Source organism: Protopterus annectens, chromosome 1.part0 (genome assembly GCF_019279795.1).
Source record: "Protopterus annectens isolate FY-2018-M chromosome 1.part0, PAN1.0, whole genome shotgun sequence".
NCBI classification, from domain to species: Eukaryota; Metazoa; Chordata; order Ceratodontiformes; family Protopteridae; genus Protopterus; species Protopterus annectens.
Genome location: NC_056725.1, coordinates 159,324,424 through 159,347,132, shown reverse-complemented (window position 1 = coordinate 159,347,132; position 22,709 = coordinate 159,324,424). Strand labels below are relative to the sequence as shown.

The following is a 22,709-nucleotide window of genomic DNA, read 5'->3' as shown; positions in this document are numbered from 1 at the left end:
TTGTAAATATTCTTGCAGTGACTAGTGGTTGTTGGTCCATACCTTCAGCAAACACTAGTGCTAGAACCATGATTCCATAAGGTGGCCTTCTTTTGGTAACTGAAGTTCTTCAGGTTTCAATTTTCTGAGCCCTAGGTCATCTTATTTTGTTACCTTCTGAGAGGATTAATTCTTTCACTGCTTAGAATAATTTCAAATAGTTAACCACTGCAGAAGCCTTCTGAAGTGTTATATTACATTAACTTCCCTGTCTCTTGATCTTCAGGGTAGCTTTCTGCAGTGGTTGCTTGTTACCTGTCTGCTGTTACTCTGTAACTGGGCAATGTCTCCATCCTGCTGCTGTTACAGTTAGATGTTCCTGTAAGCTAGTAAGTGTACTTTATTGTATTTCTGCATGCAGTGCTTTTTTGGTTCTTTTCTTGGAGGTTTTGCTTACTCATAGATGGGGGAGGGGCCGAGTTTGACTTGAGTGGCAGAAGTGCTAGGTGAGCTCTCAGGAGCTACTCCAAGTGCAGAAATGTTGAAAAAATCCCAACATTTAGCTGGTAGCTTCCTCAAAGATCTGCTGGTAACAGGGAGTAACTATCCATTATTTACTGCAGTAATGTCCGTATCCGTCTTCTTTCATGAAGAGCCCCTCTGTCTGCAGCCTCTCTGACACTTGTACCCATTTTTGCACCCTCTCTAGTAGCCTCTTGAAGTGAATGAGTTTTGATATGCACACTTAACATTTTTGAAAAATCTCCTAGAATAACTCCCTTTTTAATGCTCCTTTTACTGTGTCCTCACATTTGGCATACCTTTGTTTTGAAAAAGTACAGTATGCGAGTAGTTAAAAAAAAAAACTTTTCGAAGTTATTTGTGGTGATGGCATGATGATAAACTTTCTTATTTGCTGTTTTGATTAGCCTTTTGTAAGAGGGTTTCTAGTGTAAGAACTAGACTAACTGACTCGTACCTTGTCCCAGATGTTGAGATGCAGTTTTGAAAACTGGCTCCTACAGCTCAGGGATACCACTGCTAGTTTTACTGTTTTTTATCAGCTGGTGTGTCAAAGACAGATAACTCCATTTAGTTGAGCAATTACTTAAGTCCTGTTGGAAAATTTGGGGGGTATAAAAGTATACTTGGCTATAACTTTTATTTCTGTACAAACACGCTTCTTCCAGTAAGCTTTGTAGAAACACACAGATTATATAGGAAATGTGGTTACATTGACTTATTTATCTTTCATTTGCTGTGTTATAGTGCACATACGTTACCATGTGGTTTATAATTTGCTAATTATTTTTTGCATGCAGCTGCTGATGGCCAGGTTCAGATGATAAGCTGCGGGGCAGATAAGAGTATCTATTTTCGGACCGCGCACCAGGTAAGGCTTTACTGAAGTCATTTGTCTCATGTGAAGATCTGTTATTGAGTACTAATAGCAAACTAAATTACTTTTCTTAGTGTTGGCAGTGAAAGTATTTAGTAGAGCTACATAGTGGATGTTTTTAAATAAATTGTCTTTCATTTACATCTCCAAATTAAAACATACATGTGGGGGGGGGCTGCTCATAGCAAGAGGTTTCCTGGTTTGATTTTTGGCTGGGGCGCCTTCTGTGTAGAGTCTTTATGTCCTACCTGTGTTTGTGGAGGTTTCATTTGGGTTCTCTGGTATCTTCCCCTATTCCAAAGACATGCGGTAGGTTGATTGAACATTCTAAATTGGCCATAGATGTGAGAGTCGTGTGTAAGAACTACTGCAGCAGGGCTAGCCACCTGGTGGTGTAAACCTTTGCTCCAGGTGAGTGTCAATGATGAAGTCACACTCAAACCCCATGTGTAAAAATGAGAAAAAGGGGTTGTGGGTGGATGGACACGCACGAGCACACACACACACACAGTTTAACCGTATAATATACTTCGGTTCGATCAAGCTAACAAAAGGGCAGATACTGTGACTGGTGTAGCTTAATCATCTCTTCTCATATAGCTATATGTGCAATGTTTTCAAACTTGAGATATGGGCTTAAATCCCCCCTTTTTTAAAGGTGCATTCACATATATTTAAGACACACATTTTACTGATGAGAGACATAAACATTCCCACACATATATTAACTTATAAATGAATATAAATACAAAAAAATCAATTGGAATGTACACAATTTCTTTTTTTGACTAAAGTGAGAAACTGCTTTTGTTCTGCACTTTCTTCTGTTATTACTTCCAGACTGGGAAGTCAGCCTGGCTGTATTAAGTTAATTTTCACTAAACAGTCCATTACTGATTTAACAAAAATTGTACAGTGTCATCAGTAAGAGACTCAAATTGTGAAATGTGCCACATTTACTTTTGTTTCTAGTTATGTTAATTTGACTCCTTATACAGTAACAAGCATCTTGTTACAAACATATGCCAAGAACATGTCTTTGCAATGTTAATTTCCTTGTTCTTTGGTTCATCTTTAGTATCTGTTGCCTCAGCAATAAGCCTCCTCAGAGTTAGATTTCCTGCTTCCTGGTTATTACCATTTTATGAGCTGTCACTATCATGCTTACCTACACCTGCTAATTTCTTTTTGTCAAATCCTTGTCATACCCCAGAAGCATCAGTGACTTGGGAGGTGTCACCTCTTTATGGTTTCCTGTTAAAATGTTGACACTCGAAATGCTGAGTGCCGACAAGCTGGAAAAAAAAAAAAAACACAGAAGAGCAAATCTCAAAAATCACTCTTCTTCTTTAAACTTTTTTTTGTAGGGGGGCAAGCCCCCTGCACCCCAAAAGCTTCCAAACTTTTATTTATAGCTCTGAGATTGACAACCTCATTGAAGAGGAAATATTTCAAGAAATGGCATCTCGGACTTGGTATACGCAAGTCCGTTCTTTGGGCCATTCATTCTCTTGTGTTTTGGGACTCAGCCTAGCTGGTCCCAAAATTTCATATGGTTACCCCTGTTTACCTAGCAGTTTTTCCAGTATAACCCTTACGAATCCATCTTATTCTTATGTTTCTGGCAGTACCAAAATTGTGCCCTTGTGTTCCATATATGCCTGTATTTCAGTCCCAGTACTTTGGATCTGTGTCATAGAATCTCTGCAAATATTCTAAATTTCCAGGCCTTATAGGTAGATCGATGCAGCTGAAGCATCCCCAGCATTTATCATCTGTTTCCTCTTCTGTATCTTTGGCACAATTTCATCTCTACTTACCTTTCACTTCTCTCAGCACAGTAAAGCCACATCTCTAATGATAGTCCATTAATTCTAGCATTAGGTTTGCCAGTCTGTCTACTATAATGAACTGAAATAACTTATTGTCATGATTGAATATTGATAATGATATGTAGCCTGCAGGAATAAACAAATGTCTTTACCCGCTTCAACAAACCTGGTAATATAGCTTACCTTTGTTTTAGGTCTTACTATCTTATTGAAAACCTCATTAAACACTGCCATCAAATATGAGACACTTGGTGTTTGGTGTATTTCCATTTATGTATATATTGGCCATAAATACTCGAGGACTTACTGCCTGTTTGACCATTTTATTTCACAAATGTCCTGCGCAGTTATAGAGACCATCATTCCAGTAGTTTGCTCTTTCATAATACTTGATGCGTCTCCTTCTTGAAAATGCTACTGCATTTAAAGTTCATAGATTCACAGACCAAAGAGACATTGAGAATGTATATATGAATACGGTGGGAGACTATTAGTGCTCTCAACATATCGCAGGTGAAACTTTGTGATCACCTACTCCCAGTCATCTATGCTGGTTGTAAAGGTTGCTAGGGAAGTACTTTACTTGATGTGTAAAGGCAGCCACTTCCAGAAACAGTGGATAATGGCAGGTTAGATACTTGTTGCATCATCTGGTCTCTGGAATGCGTGTTTGCCTTACCACTGGTTCTATATATTTTAAGAAGTTCAAAATGTACCATGTCTTCCATAGTTTGTCAGTCTAAGTAAATATTACCTCTCAAGAGTCTGACACCAAGTACAGGGACAAAGATTTTAGTTTATCAGGGTAGCTAAGGATAATGAGACCAGTGTTTTGTTTTGGTGAGTAACGTTTAAGGTCTTTCCAAGTCAATTTTAGGTGCTTAGAGTGGTATATTCAATAATGGACCTAATAAGGGAAGAATGAAGTAGGGCTATATCTTTGGACCCTGAGGAAATACCACAAATGATTGGTTGTGCAAGTTAGAAAAGAAGGATTTTTTTAACCAGAACCTTTTATCACTATAAATACCCAAGTCCCTGACAGCTGTATCAGATTTAAGTGGAACATTCTCTTATTGTTAGTAGTTGTGATGCTTGAGTTACCAGAAGAAACTGCTGCATTTCTTGGTATTGATTGTAAGATTGATTTAGCATACCAAACATTTGTTTGGTCCAGCCCTTGCTGAAGAATTAGTTTCAGAATGGAATTTTTGCAAACTTGATTAGCTGGCTGCAGTTCTTAACTTCAGCTGTCATGTTTGAGAACTGTACTCCAAAGAGGAGGAAGCCCAGGAGAGAGCCCAGTGGGATATACCACTGGTGATGATTTTCTGTCAAGAGCAAATGCACACAACCTTAATGGTATGAGTTCTGTCAGGTAGCCTGTTATGTATCCAGGGAACTATGTATGGTTTAAGATAGAGTTAGAAAGAGTTTGTTGATAATCCCAGCATTGGGAATAGGGTTGAAGGCTTGGCAAAGCCTTGGTAGGCAGCATTGATTGAATGCCCTTTATCCATGGCCCATGTACAGTTTTGAAAAGCTCAACCAGGTTGAGCAGGCATTATCTGTATTTTGCAAAGCCAACTGGTGATTATCCAATGATAAGATCACCTGTGTCATTCTTTTTAGTCCAGCTAATATATTCCGTAGCCTAAACTGTAGTTCCCAACGTTATTAGAGGACCACCTTTATGCAAAGGCATTGCAGTAGCTGATGCCCTTCCATGTCACTGTTGCAGTATTTGTAACCTAAGGCATCTCCTGCAAAGGCTAGCCCAATGGCCCGCCAGTCTACCAAAACTTTTAGTACTTATAAGCATTCATTATACATCATGCGTAGGCTCCCCACACAACGTGTAAGGCCTAAAGGTGACATAGGGAAGCTCACACTCAGAACAACTTTGCTGCCAGTTCAAATGCCTTTTTTTAATGTTGGTCTGTTGTCCTGGTTACCAGGCCACATTTAAGATAAGCACCCCATTGGGGTTTTTCCCTATCTTTCTTTTTGTTTAGTGCTTTTGGGTTCATGTCATCATAGAAAAGGAAAATGTCAGTGTGGGAAACAGATTCCCCATAAAGACCATCATGACCAGTGTCTTTCTCATTGGGTGCTTCACATGACTATACGCAGTGTTCTATCTGCCAGGCTTTTGTCTCCAAGTCCCTACTTATTCATCTCCTGTCTTTATCTCGTTATCTCAAAAGCAACATCTTAAGCTTTTGGCTCAGGGTGCTATGGTGGAATCTTGTCCCAAGGGTTAGCCGTCTGACAAGAAAAGACCAAAAAACTTAGGTCTGATAAGTCTGCTGTCCAGCCTTACCCAGTGTTTCACTTGAGGCTAGTGAAAGCCCAGAGGATCGTTTGGTGGTTGCCTTGAATTCGTCTGCCACTACCCAGTCGTGGGCCAGCATGGATCCGACTTCTCGCATATCTTCGGATGGCTTTACAAAGTCTGCTCTTGACATTGAGGGGGAACATCGGCTGATTATATTGGAGGGACCAAGGGGGATTCTGCAGATGATTCCTACTACAGTTACTGAATTTCACGAAGGGTCTAACCTTCTGAGGGTGCTCTGTGTGGGCGTCCTGCAGAAAAAGAAACTGAACTGCAAGCATGTTTCCTGTAGTTAACAATTCATAACGTGAATGACAGGATTTTACTCGGGGGGTCATTTAATGATTTTGAGGCTTTAAAGCCTCCTCGAGGGGTGTCTTGCCTGACCTTCCCTGGTCTTCCACTCTTCTTAAAAGACCTAGGGAACTAGATTCTTCAGGTGAGCATCTGGGTTCCATGGAAGAGTCTAAGGCTTACTTTTCTCAAATTCCTTCTCCCTTGAACTGTGGTTCAGAGGAAGAAGATTATATTAGTCCAGGTTCCCCTTTTGCTAAACTTCATGATGGAGTTTGTGGGATTGTTCTCAAGTCTGACATTCGGAAAAGGCATTATGAGCTCCTCCAGATGGAATCTCCTAAGGCATAGGCTGTGTTCCCCCTGTTCTGGCTGCCCTCCCGGATACCTTTCACTAGCTTCTGTGGCCCTTGATTCTCAGCCCCCTGGACCTAAGAAACCTGATAGATTTTACAACATGTATGACTAATGTAAATTTTTTATAATTACCCTTCTGTAGTGTCTGTCTCTTTTAACTAGCTCTCCAAGCTGTTGCCCTCTACCAAGTGGTTCCCTTCAGATAAGGGTAATAGGTCTATGGAGGGGCTAGGCAAAAATGTTTACACATCTGCCACTTTATCCTTTCAGGCCATCAATTACCAGACTCGTATGACCAGGTATGTTTTGTCCATCCTTTCTCAGGTTTCCAAAGTGGTTTCTGACCTCCCTGATTCCGAGGGGAAGGCTTCTGCCCTTTCCTTGTTGGACTGTATCTCTCAAGTTGCTAGCCACTCTATCAAATGCAGCTACATTGCAGCTTATTCCTCCACCAAGGCTGCTGCCTTTAGTTCAGTTATGAGGCGTTACTCTTTGCTTCGTCTTCAGGCTTTGCCTGATGACATTATGACCAAAACTGTCAGATGCTCCTTTGGATAATAACAATCTTTTTTTGTGCTGTTGCTGCTGAACATTTCAAGTACCTCCAGGATAAGGGTAAAGCCTTGCAGCAGTTGAAGCATGTTTTTGTTTCTCCTATTCCTAAATTTTAGATGAATTAGCCTTGCAAGTCTGCTTTTGTTCATAGGCTCATCACCCTCCACCTAAGGAAAAAAGAGCTCTAGATGTGTGCCTCCTGCTAAGTCTACTCCAACCCATACCTCCCAGAAGCCTGCCTTCAAGGATAAGTCTGGTTCCATTTGACAATTTGTTTTTCCTTTCTGTTGGGCAGGTTTCCTTATCCCCTGTCTTTCCTTATTTCTTCCAAACTGGGTAACGATCACAATATATTCCTGGGTTTTGCCCATTATCTGCCAGGCATATTTCATGGTTTGGAAATCCCTTCTCTTTTTGGGCATCCCTCAATCTGTTCAGGAACAACTTCCTCTTTTCCCAGAGGTGCTCTACCCTCTTTTGGTCCAGGGCACCATTCAAGCTATGACTCCTGCACAGGCAGGGAGGGTTTTTTTATTCCAGAATGTTTGTAATTCCCAGAAAAGAGGGCACTTGAAAGGCAGTTCTGGATATTTTCCAGTTCAACACCTTTGCCAGAATTCCTTCCTTTTGGATGTTGTCTCTTCAGACTTGATTTCCCTTTTTACCCTAGGCCTTTGTGGTCTCTGGATCGCAAGGATACCTACCTTGACATCCCCATCCATCCCCTTTTCAGGAAATGTTTATGTTTCTCTGTTTCTTCCTTGCATTTTCAGTTCTGTGCTTTGCCTTTTGGCCTCTCTACTGCCCCAAGGGTATTCACTAAATGCCTCACAAATGTCATTGCCGTTTGCAGATGAGAGGAATTCAGATCTTTTTCTACCTGAACGATCCGCTCATTCAGACTTCTTTCCCCACTGCTGTGCTTCAGGATATCAGGTTTACTATTTCAGTGTTAAAGTCTGGGGTTCACCAGAAATGGTCTCTGATGCTTTCTCAGAGCTGTATTTTCCTTGGCTGCAGGCTTCAAACCATTCCCATATTGGCATCTCTGCCTATCCCAAGGCCCTCTCTCTCACTGCCTTTTTCCATTCTGTTTGTCCTCTGGCTTTAGTCATGACCAGGGAATTTTCCTGGGTCCTTGGGTACATAGCTTCCACTGTTCTCATGCTCCCTCTGGCCAAGCTCAATAAAATCGCTAAAAAGTAAGTAAATGATTTTGGAACAGGAGGCCAGAAAACCTGCTATTAGAAAACTTTATCTTGTAATATGTAAGATGTTCTTCTTGGTGCCACAACAATGAACAGAACCCCCTTTGAGTGGATATTCCTATTCTTTTTTTGTGTGAGTTGCTCTTTTCTTGTCTAACGTAGTCTTCTGTTAAAGCTCATTTGTCAGCCATTTCTTTGTCTGCCTCTGGCTCCACCATTTTCCTCTAGGTTGGAGATTAAACAGCTCCTAAATGACGTCCTTCATATTGAGTCTCCAAGAAAACCAGTTTCTCCCTCTTGGTGAAAATGTTGTCCACTGTGTGACTAGAGTGGACTTCTACATGGGCTGCTGAAGTTTTGATTGTGTTAATTTTATAACGAGGAATGCAGGCTCCGTTTACAGTAGCTCTTGTATTCTTCTTATTGTAAGGAATACTGTGACAGTGATTAAGGAATACTGCAGCAGTGATTAAGGAAGGATGTAGTATAGTTGTGTAAGAATTTACCACAACAGGAGCTGCCTTACTTATCACTGTTGCAGCATTTCATACCTCCCTCTTTCCCCCTCTTGAGTTTTTTCTTTTCTCTCTGGCTGAGAGGTTGTCTTTTTCCTTCCTTCTGGATATACACGGTACCATCTTTTATTCCTCATTGTCTGCTCCTGTTCTTCTGGGGGCAGTTCCACTCTGGCTTGGTGGTTGTACATTACTTATGTACCTTGTGCCTCGGATGTAGGACATATGTCTGATGTGCTTTGCCTGGAAGAGCCCAAGGCTTTGGTATTCTGGCCGGAAGCATGGCTATCCTAGGCAGGATGTCCCTATTGTAAGGAATACTGCAGCGGTGATAAGTAGGACATCTGCTGTTATGGTAAATTCTTACAATGCTGTACTGTCTTCACTGGGTTCACTGCAAATTGGTCAGATTTGACCAGTTATAGGGTAGTAAGTGGGGAATGGTATACATGAGGGAAATGTTGTGGCGGACAAATTTAAGCAGATTAACACTTCTGGTGGTTAGGGCTCAGTTTGGTCCAAATATATTAATTAACAAAATCCAGAAACTTTTATGCACATTTGTTATTGATGATGTATATCTTCAGTTTTGTGTGGATAGTTGAAGTCGGCCTTAAGAAATGTATTTGGTTTGTTTCTTACCTTTTCTAATTTCTTTCTCTTAGTTAACCCATTTAGTCTGTTCAGTGTATAAGCCTTCAAAATATCCTGCTGTCACAACTGAGACTCTGAATTCCCAGCCGTGAGACACAACTAATGACTCTGCAACAGTTGTTGCACTGCAAGTGCCTTCTGGTACCCCAGAAAGTTTTGGATGAATGTATCCTTATTGGACTCTTTACAATCCTATCCTTTTTCTTGTCTAATATATCATCATTCACACTTAGTCTTTTCCATTTCACTTTGACCAGTTACATCACTTACATTTAAATGATTTTTCAAGTTTTTCTCTTTCTTTCCCTTTTGTTTTACAGTACCCCTTTACTGTTTTCCTAAAGGTTTTACTATACAGCTCTTGCTTCTTTAACCACTACCAGTGTCATCCCCGAGAACTTGAGTACTGCTTGACCATTTCCATTTTATCTGTTAAACTTGTCAGTTGTTTATACCAATTTGTGTGCACACACACACACACACACACACACACACACACACACACACACACACAAATATATATGTATGTGTGTGTGTGTGTACACATGTAAATATCTGTATTCTATATAAAGCATTACTCAAATAAAAGAAATACTGACTTCATTGAGAAATAAATTATTTGCCCTTTTGGAGACCAGGTGAGTTCCATTAGGCCAGCAACCTCTTTTTTTTTTTTTGGGAGACCTGAGGATGGTATTCATGCTAACTAGGAGAGATTTGGCTAGGAGGACACTGTGAAACTTCCCTACTCCTGTCAGTAAGTGCCATGGGATCTTGTGTATCCAGGAGCTACCACCAGCTAAGGCAGATGGTATCTTGATTTAAAATCTCCTGTGAAGGACAGAAAATCAAAAATACACACCATCACTAACACATACAAGTAAAACACAGCTGCTTACAAATTTTCAGCTACCTTATTTGGGAACCCCTTTTTTGTTAAGGTGGGTTGTACTTACTGACCTTAGTAAGCTGCTCAACTGATTGTTCTTCTTAATGTTGTTGCCTGATCCGTGTTGTGGCTCATCCCACTTCATTCAGGCTCACTGCACACCTCTACCCACCCCCATTCCCACCCATCCCCACTTTCATCACATTTATACCCTCCTAGACACCCCCACACTCCACATCCAATCACCTTTCCTCCACTGTACTTCTTCTCAGACAAACAGGCATCACTCAGGTCCCTTACATAGCTTTGCTATAATGTCTCCCCTCTTTCTGCAAACAATACTTCCATTCCTTCTTTCCCTATTTTTCTGCTTATAACAGAAGCAACAACACTAAACCCCAACTCATTGCCTACTAAAGCGAACCTTTAACTCAACATACATGTTCCACCCAGTACCCGAGTCCAACATTAGCCCTGGTCTATATTATACAACTCCTGTCCTCTGTGCCAAAACTCAAATTCTCTCTACCAACTATTCCTTACACTATAAACCAAACACTCAATACCACTATCTTCACTGTATAATCTCTAAGCTCTCAAATATCTTACTCCTTCCCTATGGCACCCTTTCTTCCCTCATCTGTTCCGGTGACGTCCACCCCAACCCTGGGCCCTCTGCCACTTTCTTCTCTTCAAAAGCTAACTCTCTAATAGTTCAAAAACTCTTCACACAACTACTCTAACTTTTCAAAGTATCTGTAATAAAACCTCAGTGTTGCATGCTTGTCTCTCTCAAAATAATACCAATATCCTAGCTGCCACAGAAACCTGGTTAAAACCCACTATACAGGACTTTTGAGTTTTTCACCTAACTTTAATGTAATCAGGGCAGATAGGCGTAATAAAAAAGGAGGCTGTGTTGCCATCATCTACAGCAATACTCTTTGCATCACACCATTTTCATACTCTGTTCCTCAATTCTGCAATGCTGAGATTCTGATCTCCTTTCTGGAAATTAAGTGCTCTAAAACACTTTGTGTTATTGTCCATTACACCCCCCTGGTAATATAACATACCAGTACTACAAGATATCCTTTCTTGGATCTCCCATACTATAAAAAATTAAACGGTTATCCTTGGTGAAATGAATATTGGTTGGGCTTCCACTTCATCCAAACAATTATCCTACAGCATAAATCTGTTTCACTTCACCCAGCTAATCTCTACCATACTAGGTACAGTAACAAAACCAATGAAGGTTCCATCTTACACTGGATTCTTGTCTCAGACCCCCTGTAAATACATAACTTCCGGCACCATGCCCAACTCCATTAGTGACCACCTCCCTGCTTATGTTGTCTGAGCGTGTTCTTCCTTACCAAAAGTCCACAATATCAAAGTTTAGCCCACACACATTTTTAATAGCATGGTAAATAGCTTTAATTGGAATAGTTTTATTTTTTTTCCATTAGATGACACTCTGCTCTACTTTAATAACTCCTTTCTAAAAATCTTGGACAGCCTAGCTCCTACCAGAACCAAAAGGATCAAACACAACCATGTGGCCTGGTTAACAAAAGCCACCAAAGAAATCACGACTAATGGGGACAAAGCATAGAAACTCTGGCTTAAATCTAAAAGTCCCTCCAACCTCATTCATTACAAACAGTTTCTAAACCAAGCTAAAAAAACTTGTCACTGAAGACAAGCAACAGCACTTCTGGAATCTGCAAACAAATGAAAAAAATAACTCCAAAATGTTCTGGTCTTCCATCAATAATTTCCTAAATCCAGAGAGCAAACCTAATCCCTGCCCACATCCCCACATGCCTCCTGAACAAATAGCCAGCATCTCTAACTCGTACTTTATTGATGCTATTAATAACATTACTGCTACTTTTTCGCTGCCTCTCCCTAATAATTCCACCCTACACTCTGTCTTCTTCCCTTCCAGTGTACTTTGCCTCAGAATTTCCTCAATACCTCAACTACCTTGTAACACCCCTGCCCATGCTTTAACACCCCATCTCCAAACTGCACACAACACTTCTCAGCCAAAATTGAGCATCTCACCTATCCCTGTCTCATATGTCAAAGAACTCCTTCAGAACCTAAAGCCCTGCTCAAATTGAGCCGATAAAATTCCTGCCAAATTTCTTAAAACCTCTGCTGATGCAATGGCCTATCCCATTAGTATTCTTATTAACAGGTCTATCCAAGAATTCTACATCCCTTGCCTCTGGAAAAAAAAAAACAATCATACTACCACTTCATAAAGGTGGTCCATCAACTGATATCTCTAATTTCCAAACCATTGCTATACTTTCCCAATTTCTAAAATCCTAGAAAAATGTGTGCAAAAACAACTCGTACACTACCTTTCAAATAACCAAATCCTCTCCCCAACACAGCATGGGTTCTGTCCAGATCACAGTGCATCCACTGCGCTAATATCCTTCTTAGACAAGATCAACAAAGCCTGGTACACAAGACACATTGTATCAGCCCTTTTCTTGGACCTATCAAAAGCATTCGATACCATCTCTCACCCTGTTCTTCTCTCCCAGCTCTTCAGTATAGGACTGTCCCCCTAATCACTAAATTGGTTTAAAAGCTACCTCTGCAATAGAGAGCATGCTGTTAAATGGCAGAATCTCTATTTCCCCTTGCCTTCACAATCCTACAGGTGTACCCAAAGCTCAACTGTAGGCCCTCTTCTGTTTTAACATTTTTATTAACAATTTCTACTGGGCCACCACGATGGTGCAGCAGCTAGCGTTGCTGCCTCACAGCTAAAGGTTCTCTGGTTCGATTCTCGGCTGGGGTGCCTTCTGTGCGGAGTCTGCATGTTCTCCCTGTGGTCGCATGGGTTTCCTCCGGGTGCTCCGGTTTCCTCCCACATCCCAAAGACATGCTGTAGGTGGATTGGACACTCTAAATTGGCCCTAGGCATGAGTGAGTGCATGTGTGCGCCTTCTGTGGAAGGTTCGGCACCGGGTTGGCAACTCAACACCGTAAAACTCCACTGCCAATCGTGAGTGGACAGGTGATCCACTGTGGCGACCCCTAACTGGGAAAAGCCGAAAGAAGAAGAAATGGATGATTAACAATTTCCACCAAGCTCTATCCCACATGGTTCCCTAGTCCAGTATGCAGACGACTCTACTATAGTCTTCTCTGCTCCTAACACAAGTTTGTTACAGCAAATTACCCAAGCAGCATTTTCCACTGTGGAAACTTGGCTCCACAAAAATAAATGTCCTTAAATGCCAAAAAACTAAACTCATCATCTTTACTCCCAAGAGAAATACTCATATCAATAAAGCTGACCTCAATATATTCTCTCTTAACTCTACCAAAATTGCGCTAAAAACCCATACTAAATAGTTAGGGGTAATAATCGATGATAACCTTAAATTCGATCTGCATATCCAAAATAATATAAGCAAGACTCGCAAAACTATCGCCCCGTTAGCCTGACAAGTCTGATATGCAAAGCTATGGAATGCATCATCATGGACCTACTAAACAAGGATATAGGGAATCTCCAAACTCTGGATACCACACAGTTTGGTTTTGTGAAGGGTAGATCATGCCTGCTCAACTTGGTCAACTTCTTTGAGTCAGTCACCAGAGCTGTGGATGAAGGCAAGGTGGTTCATACAGCCTACCTTGATCTGGCAAGTCCTTTGATGCCACTCCCCACTCAGAAATCATAGAAAAACTCAATAAGCTAGGCATCAACCCCTATATCAATAGGTGGGTTGCAAACTGGCTCACATTTAGAACCCACAGTGTGAAAGTAGCTGACTCCAAGTCAGACATAACGACCAGTCATGAGTGGAGTCCCACAGGGTTTGGTCCTGGGTCTTCTCCTGTTTGGTATCTTCTTCTCAGAAGTCCAGTCCAACACAAAGGGATTCTGGCTGACAAAGTTCACAGACGATTGCAAGTTGGGAGCTATTATTACCTCCCTGAGTAATATTGACATCCTACAGAAAGGCCTCACTGAGATCAACGACTGGTGTCAGAACCATGGCCTTAAGTTCAATGGCAAAAAATGTGTTGTCATTCTCTTTGGGAAAAGCCTGGTTCCCATGAATTACCACATTGATGGTAGTCCACTGAACACAGAAGGCGTTGTAAGAGATCTGGGAACACAGGTTAACAGCAACCTCTCTTTTGATCACCACATTGCCACTGCAGTAAGAAAATCCTTCTATGTGGCACATCTCATTACTAAGGATATTGCATTCAGGAAGAAAGAGGTCATTGTCTCCCTCTACTCTTCCCACATTAGGCCAATCATTGAGTACAATGCCCTGTTTGGCATGTACCTCACTAAACACCTGCAAAACTGGCGACGCAGCAAAAGTACCTCACAGAGAATCCTAGTCCTTAAACATTTGTCCTATATGGAAGCCTAAAAAACTCCAACTATTCTCTGTCTCATATCGCCTACTTAGAGGTAATCTCTGTTTGACTTACAAAGCCATGTCTGACCCAGTTCTGTTAGAAATGCTACATCTAAAGAAATCCCAATCTCTCCACACCACATGCTCCAGATGCCTCAACCTCATTACCACAATCACCAGAACAAGCTGGAGGGACAGGTTCATAACCCAGAGACTGCCCATGCTATGGAATAGACTTCCCATACATGTCAAACAGAGCACCTCACTGACCCTCTTCAAGAGAAATCTTGATGAGTGGATGGGAAATAGAAAATTTACCCCAGGGATCACTCCAGTAACTTTACTCAACAGAGGCACTGGTAACTAAGGTCGAGTGGCACGATGCCAGGGTAATCCTATGGGCTTGGCTTGTAAATGGCCCATGGGCCATTAGCCTAGTACACACCTATGAACCTAAAAAACTTGGATTACCCTACAGACACAATGTTCCTCTCCCTACCAGCTAAACAAGTGTTAGCAATATCTTGTCTGTTACCCTCTCTAACCTATGGTGCACCTCTACTAACCAACCTGCAATCTTCCCTGAAATCAAAACTAGAATCTTGCTATAACAAGATTGCTAAATTTGCTACAAACAGTCTCCATTCTACTCGTCTCTATATTGCATTAAAAAAACTACAATGGCTTGAATTCCCCCATTAGCTGTTACTCCTTCAGCTCACAACATATACATTTCTTCTTAAACCTCAAGACTGCCCTGCCCTTAGCTCCCTCCTTACCCTTTACAACCCCATTAGGCTTCTGAGATCTGAACACCAACTTCAAGTTCATAAACCCAAATTACCCGCAGGCGAGTTATTATACTCTTGGAATATTGCCAGGATATGGAATAACCTACCTACATCTATCCGCATGGAACAAAGCCCCTCCAACTTCAAAACTGCACTGCTCAATTATCTCCTCTCCAGTTGGACATGTAACTGTTCAACTGCTTCCTGTGCCATTACGTTATTCCAACCAAATGTCAATCTTTTCTAATCAGTTCTTGCTCCAACTATTGTTTTCTTGATAACTCATAACAAATTCTCATTTCTTAATTCTTCCTTATGCTTTCTCCAGACCCTCTAACCACTTTTTCCCTCTTCTCTCCCTTCTTCCACTCTCCTTTTATGTCGGTTTCCTTCCTTCTCTTTTTTTACCTTCCTCTTTTTTCTACTGTCCATCCTCCTAACTTTTCCTTTCCCATCTCCCTTCTCCCTCCTCCCTCTTTTTCTCCTCTCTCTCCACATACGCTCTCCCATATATATTTAACTAGACTACTCCTCCTATGTCAAACTGTATATCATTGAACAATTGTTTTTGCCTAGTATTATGCCAGATGTTACTCGGTAATATGAATATGTTTAATTTGTACTATGATTATGTTTCAGTTTTGCTGTTTGTGTAATGTTTTATCAGTTTTATCTACCTTAAAAACATTTTTAATAATTGTCTTATGTAATTTTCTTGTTCTTTTGGAAACTTTTTGAAAGTCTTATTGTTACCTTGGAGCTTTTCTCATGAGGCCTTTCACTGAAAAATTGGCTTATTTTGACCCAGTGGACTTTCCCAGTAAACAAATGCCAGCAAATAAATAAATAAATATAGTATTTTCTTTTACAGTTGTGAAACTAGCCACATCCTAGCAAAAACAAAAAGCTAAGCTGCAAAGCCAGAAAAAATAAATGCTAACATGCTGCCAAAGCCTGGTTCCATGGTGCAGAAGGAAGGAGTCCTCACTGTGACCCAGTTAATGGACCAACAGTGGATGAGCTGTGCAGGGAAGGGGAAGAGTGAAGAGGTGTGTCACACTGGTGTACACTCAGTAGGCGTGGTTTGCCTGGTGGAGACCAGGAAACCACCTCTCATTGTGCGGGGTAAAAGGCAGGTCTACTTCTAGGGATTGCCCTTCGTGAAAGTGTATTGGTGTTCTTCATAGGCAGCACATTGCATGTCCCCTCTATGGTGCTTTGCCAAGTGTATACAGGAACAGAGCTACATAAAAAAAAAATAACATCAAACCACCCCTAATGGGCTTGTTGACCATGAAAGGAGGGCTGGTGGTTGAGAAGCTGAGGGGACAAAAAAGTGATTTAAAAAAAAAAAGTGCTAATAATACGGCACAGAACTAAAAATGCATTAGTGTGAGGCCTCCAACTTCCCTTCCTGTCATGTATGCTAACGCCACAGCTGTAACCACAGTGAAATACTGGCTTTCCTCTTCTGTGTCACAATCACACCCTCAGCTGATGAAGGCTCAAGCTCACATATGTCATTGTCTTGGGTATATAACAGGGGACCAAGAGGAGGTTTAACCTGACTCCTAATTTAGGAGTGCATCTCAGGATGTGGGAATTTCTCATCTTCTGTTTAGCCATCCTGAACACATTTGCAGCTGGCCTGATTGTGTATAGTGGCCCTTTCAATCATCTGATTTTGAAATTCAAAGGTTACACTTGAAACTGAGGATGTTCTTAGTGTTTCACTGTTGCAGTCATCACATTTGGGTTATCTGGCTGCAGGTAGCCCTCAGCTGGCCTGAATACCAGAGTCTTCAGATTTCTTCGTCGGATGCTGTTGCTTCTTCCATGATATCAGGTCGTCAGGGGTATAAAACATGCAGCCGATGCCATTACATCAGTCTTTCATGCTGTGTGGTGCCCGAAGCAGAAGCAGTTTGCAAATGCCGGTCAGCAGACTCCTGAAATTTTCTTTTTCGAGTTTCAGACCTGAAGTCTTCAAAAAGATAAGTACCCTGTTGGGGATCCTTTTTTCTTCTTCTAACCGATGTCAGAAAAAATGAACAATTGTCTTGCCTGTGGAAAGCAAATACCTCATAGAGATTTTCATTCTTACTGCATCACCAGTTTAGGCCCAGACCACGATGTCCCTCACTCTCTGTTTTGTGCCTTGTTCAACGACCAAACTATTCGTCATCGGACTGTTTTTATAGCGAAATACTTTCATTCTCGATCTCCGTACTACAAAATGGCTTCGTTAAGCCGTCCGACTACCAATCTTCCGAAAAAAACATAAGGATAAAGACAGAGACAGACCGCATAAGTTTAAAACTGCCGAAGACGCTTCCGTTAAGCTAGTCGTCAGTCTACCAGTACTCAGTGAGGTGCTTTTGCAGCCCCTGATACCCACTACTACGGATTCGCAGGCCTCTTCTGAGACCCATTCGAAGTCCCGTATGCCGCAAGATGCTTCTTCGAATATGGAACCTGCGGACGTCTCTACCTTGGATGGGTCCAGAGCCGCTGTGCAGGCACCAGCTTCTGAGGGTGTATTCAAGCCTACCAATTTTCATGTTAAACCGACGACTTCATTTCAAGTTAAGAATACCGAATTCCTCAGGCCTAAAGTTCGCACTTCACCTAGAAAACCGACGACCAAACCACATTCTCAGGCCCATATGCCTCAAAAACAAATTATTAGAATGGTTGAAGACCTTATTACCTTAATTAGGGGAAGCCAGCCTTCCCCCTCTAAGAGACCTAGAATTGATTTTCTTTCTGATTCTTCTGATCAGGAATCTGATGTCTGTTTCTTCTGTCTACCAGGATTTACCCTTGTCTACTTATGAGGATTCTGATGCAGAGGATTCCATTCCCTCTGCTTCCCCTCCAGAAGATTTTTCTTTTGGTGAAACCTTGCATACCCTTAGGGATCATTTCCGTTGGGAAAGCCAGGACTATTCTGAGTCCAATTTTACTCCTGCCTCAACACAGGCCTCTAGCTATCCCTCCTGTTCTGGAGATTGTAGATGATGTTTTCTTGGAATCCAGCCTTACCCCAGACACTTTGCCTCCAGCTCCCAGGAAACCAGACAGGTACTACAGAGTGTACCTGACTCTCACAAATTCCTCTTCAAGAATCCTACTGTGGATCCAGAGACCATTTCCCAAGGACCAAAAGGCATTAAGGCTACTTCTGCCAAAAATCCTATCTCTTCTGATAGGGACTCTAGAACTTTAGACAGATGGGGTAAGAAGGTATACACTTCTGCTACTTTGATCATTAGGGCTTTGAATTGCCAATTTCGTATGTTAAAGTATCAGCAGTATATTATGGGACTACTTAAACAGAAAATTATGTTGATTCCTGACTGTGCTGAACACAAATATTTGCAAGAGTTAATGCATTGTGCTGAACAAGTTGGTAAACATACTTTGCAATGTGGTTTTGATGCTTTAGAAGCATCTTGCAGGGCTGCTGTCACTGGGTCTGTACTTAGAAGGCATGCTTGGCTTAAGGAACAAAACTTGCCAGATTATGTTAAAGCTAAATTACTGGATGCACCCTTAAACCAAGACCGCCTTTTTGGCAACAAAGCAGAAGAAGTCTTCAAAAGGATGGAGGAAAAAGCTAAATCTATGCAAACTGTTAAAGATTTCTTACAAGTACAGCCGCCTAGATTCAGTAGGCATTGGCCTTCAAAGAACTGGTCTTTTTCAGTCCCTTTCAGGCCTTCTCAGTCCAAACCCAGGAGCAGCAGACCACCAAGACTTCAGTCTCCGGCTATGCACAGATCTAAGCAGTGAGGGGCTCCCACTTCCAAAGCAGGGAGTAGTAAGCCACCCTCTATGGAAAAATGGCACAATGACTTATCCTTAACTCTTCTAAGCCCTGCTCAACTACTTGCTCCCTTAGGAGGAAAGCTCACCCTGCATGCAAAAAACTGGGAACTCATTACCCAAGGCAAATGGGTTTTAAACATAGTTTCCCTAGGATACAGATTCCACTTCCACTCACTCCCAACCCCAAGTGGATTGCCAGACCTCCCCGCAAATCAGTGGGCGGAGGCCCAAAACAGGTGCTCTCTCTCCTCGGTATCAGGGCTATTCAACCTGTTCCAGCAGAACAAAGGGGAGAAGGTTTTTATTCAAGACTGTTCCTGGTTCCCAGAAAAGAAAACTCCTGGCATCCTATCCTGGACCTGTCTATTCTCAACACCTTTCTGGTGGTTCCAAAATTCAAAATACTAACTCTTCAACAGCTTCTTCCTATGCTAGCCAAGGATGCCTGGCTGGCAGCCCCAGACTTAAAAAAAGCTCCTGCAGACAATACCTATGTTTCAGGGCAGGCTCCATGCACTATCAGTTATCTGCGCTTCCCTTTGGCTCATCTACTGCGCCCAGGGTATTCACAAAGTGTCTACCTCCAGCCATTGCATTTTGCAGGCAGAGAAATATTCAGATTTACCCATACGTGGACGATTGCCTGATTCAGGCAGAAAGTCAGGACATGCTATCACAACACCTGGCATTTGTAAAGAGACTACTAACCTCACTGGGGTACACCATCAATGAGAAGAAATCACACTTAGTACCCTGCCAACAGATTGTATTCCTGGGAGCAAGCTTGAACACAATTTACCAGATGGCATTCCTCACTTTGGAGAAACAAGTTTATTTGACAACCTACTGGCCACAAAAACCCAGCTATCTGCAAGGAAAATCCTGCAAGCCCTGGGGTTCATGGCCTCTTGCATTCTGTTAATTCCATATTCAAGACTGCATATGAGGAAACCTCAGTGGTATCTAAAAGGTCTGTGGTGTCAACATTCTCAGGACCTGGAAACAATAATTGCTATAATTTCTTGTCTAAGGGCAGAGTTCCTTTGGTGGGCAGAAGCGTGCTACCACAAAAAGGGACTCCCTTTCACTCTACCCCCTCCTGCCCAAACCCTAACAACAGATGCATTGGACTATGCATGGGGGCTCACATGGCAGGGCAGTGCATTCAGGGCAAATGGAACCCAAAACAGATGCACCTGTATATCAATCAAAAAGAAATATTAGCTGTACAGAATGCTCGGACAGCCTTCAAAGACCTTATTCTTCCAGGGCAACTATTGGTAAAGATAGACAATACCACAGTTATGTGGTACATGAACAAGCAGGGGGGAACCCATTCCTACTCACTCTGCAGACCTAGCCATGACTCTGTGAAACACAGCCTTGAGCTGCCAAGGGAGCCTGCAAGGTCAATTCCTGCCAGGCAAACTAAATTCACTGGCAGACGACTTAAGCAGAAATCTCATGGAACCACATGAATGGAAACTGGAACACAAAATGTTCAAGCTCTTGAGGAACAAATGGGGGACACCAGAGGTAGACCTGTTTGCCTCCCCACAGAACTACCAGTTGAACAAATTCTGCACCAGAACTTCCCACAGTCAAGCTTGGAAAGTAGATGCCCTGTCCTTTACCTGGGAAAGCCTCTCAATTTATGCTTTCCCCCTCTGCCTTTCCTCTCGAAGGTTCTACTAAAGATCAAACAGAGCAAGCCAAGGACAATCCTGATTGTCCCAGATTGGCCACACCAGCACTAGTACCCCCTTTTGTGCAGTCTGACAGTGCTGCAACCATGGCACCTGCCTCAGACCCCTTCCCTGCTGTCCCAGCAGGCAGGTTCAAACCCTGAACCTTGCAGCCTGGCTAATTCCCTGAGCTCATCCCCTACAACCCTCAGTAAGCAGGTGCTGGATGTCATTCTTGAGGCAAGGAGGCCTAGTACTAGAAAATCCTATTCCGAAAAGTGGAAAAGATATTGTTCCTGGAGCCAGGCTCAGGGGATGGGCACAACGGTGCCCAGCTTACCTCATATTCTAGGCTATTTAACAGAAATGCTCCACAAGGGGCTGTCTTTCTCTTCAATTAAGATTCATGCCTCTGCCGTTTCAACACATTATAATACTGAGCCACCCCTCTTCTCTCATCCCGTGCTAAAACAATTCCTTAGAGGAGCCAAAAATGTAAGACCCTCCAGGAGAGCTCCCACTCCAGCCTGGGACCTTACCTTTGTATTGGAAAAACCTCACCCCCCCCCCCCCCCTTGAACGAGCTGCTACAGCAGAATTGAAATTCCTTTCTTGGAAAACTGCCTTGCTTCTAGCCATCACTTCTGCAAGGAGAGTGTCTGAACTGCAGGCCCTCATGACAGTGGAACTCTTCATTATCTTCCATGCGGACAGGGTTTCCCTCAGGACTAATCTATCCTTTATGCCCAAGGTGGGGTCTAGTGTGGCTGTAAACCAGTCCATTCATTTGCCTACTATTTTCCCTACTCCTCAAAATAAAGGGGGTAAGGATACTGCATTCTCTGGACGTGCACAGACAGCTTAGATTCTGTTTGGACCGAACTAAGCCTCTCAGAAAATCTGACCAGCTGCTAGTTAGCTTTGCTGCAGGGGCAGAGGGGAAGGCCATTTCATAGCAAACCATTTTCAAATGGATAGCCCATTGCATCAATTTCTGCTACAAGCACCATAGAGAACCTACCCCACAGGGGATAAGATCACATTCCACCAGGTCTGCATCTACCTCTATGGCATTTCTCAGAGGAGTCCCTATCAGGGACATCCTGGAAGCTGCTACCTGGAGCTCTGTACATACTTTCACCAAGCATTACCACCTGCCTATATTTTCTAAATCCAGAGCTAGATTTGCCACAGCAGTCTTACAAGGCCTGATTGCTAGCCCTAATGCTCTTTTACTGCCTCCACCCTTCCTTAGCTTTGGGAATCAACCCAAATGTGATGACTGCAACAGTGAAACACGAAGAACATAGTACAGTTGTGTAGACTTACCATAAATGTAGATGTTTGAGTGTATTCAATGTTGCAGTCCTGGTTACCCTCCCTCCAGCCCCCTGACTTCTCTTGGCTCTACCTTTCCTTCCTGTTTGGTATATTTAAGTTTTCTAGTGTATTTGCTTTTTGATGGGGGTGTACCATACCATATAATTGCTTCCTGTTGTGGGGGCACCTGACATCTGGGGCAAGAAAAACTGATGCAATGGCATTGGCTGCATGTTTTATACTCCTGATGACCTGACGTCATGGAAGAAGCGACAGCATCCGATGCAGAAATCTGAACACTCTGGTATTCAGGCCGGCTGAGGGCTACCTGCAGGCAGATGACCCAAATGTGATGACTGTAACAGTGAATGCATTTGAACATCTACATTTATGGTTAGTGTACACAACTGTACTTTTTTCTTCCCTTGCATCTTGTAGAGCTGTGTGGCCCATTATGGGGAAGATTGGATACTTGCTCTGGGACCATTGAAGACCATTCTATTCCCCTGCACAACTCTCAGCAAACCAGTTTCCCGATGTCCACTGAGTTCCCATTGCAAGTGCCTTTTCTTTAAATCTGATTGTCAGTGTTATGACGAAAGTGCTCATCTTAATAAATGTCTGTTCAAGGAAACTGTTGCATGGTT

General features: G+C 42.4%; 1 protein-coding gene across 1 annotated transcript in view; it reads left to right on the top strand.

Moving 5' to 3' along the window:
* LOC122787719 (WD repeat-containing protein 62-like) overlaps positions 1 to 22,709 on the top strand; it is a 1,689,893-nt gene that overhangs the window by 618,682 nt on the left and 1,048,502 nt on the right. Inside the window, exon 12 of the mRNA XM_044054617.1 lies at positions 1,302 to 1,372. Within this exon, the coding sequence (XP_043910552.1) occupies positions 1,302 to 1,372 (71 nt within the window). The remainder of the gene's footprint in view (positions 1 to 1,301; positions 1,373 to 22,709) is intronic.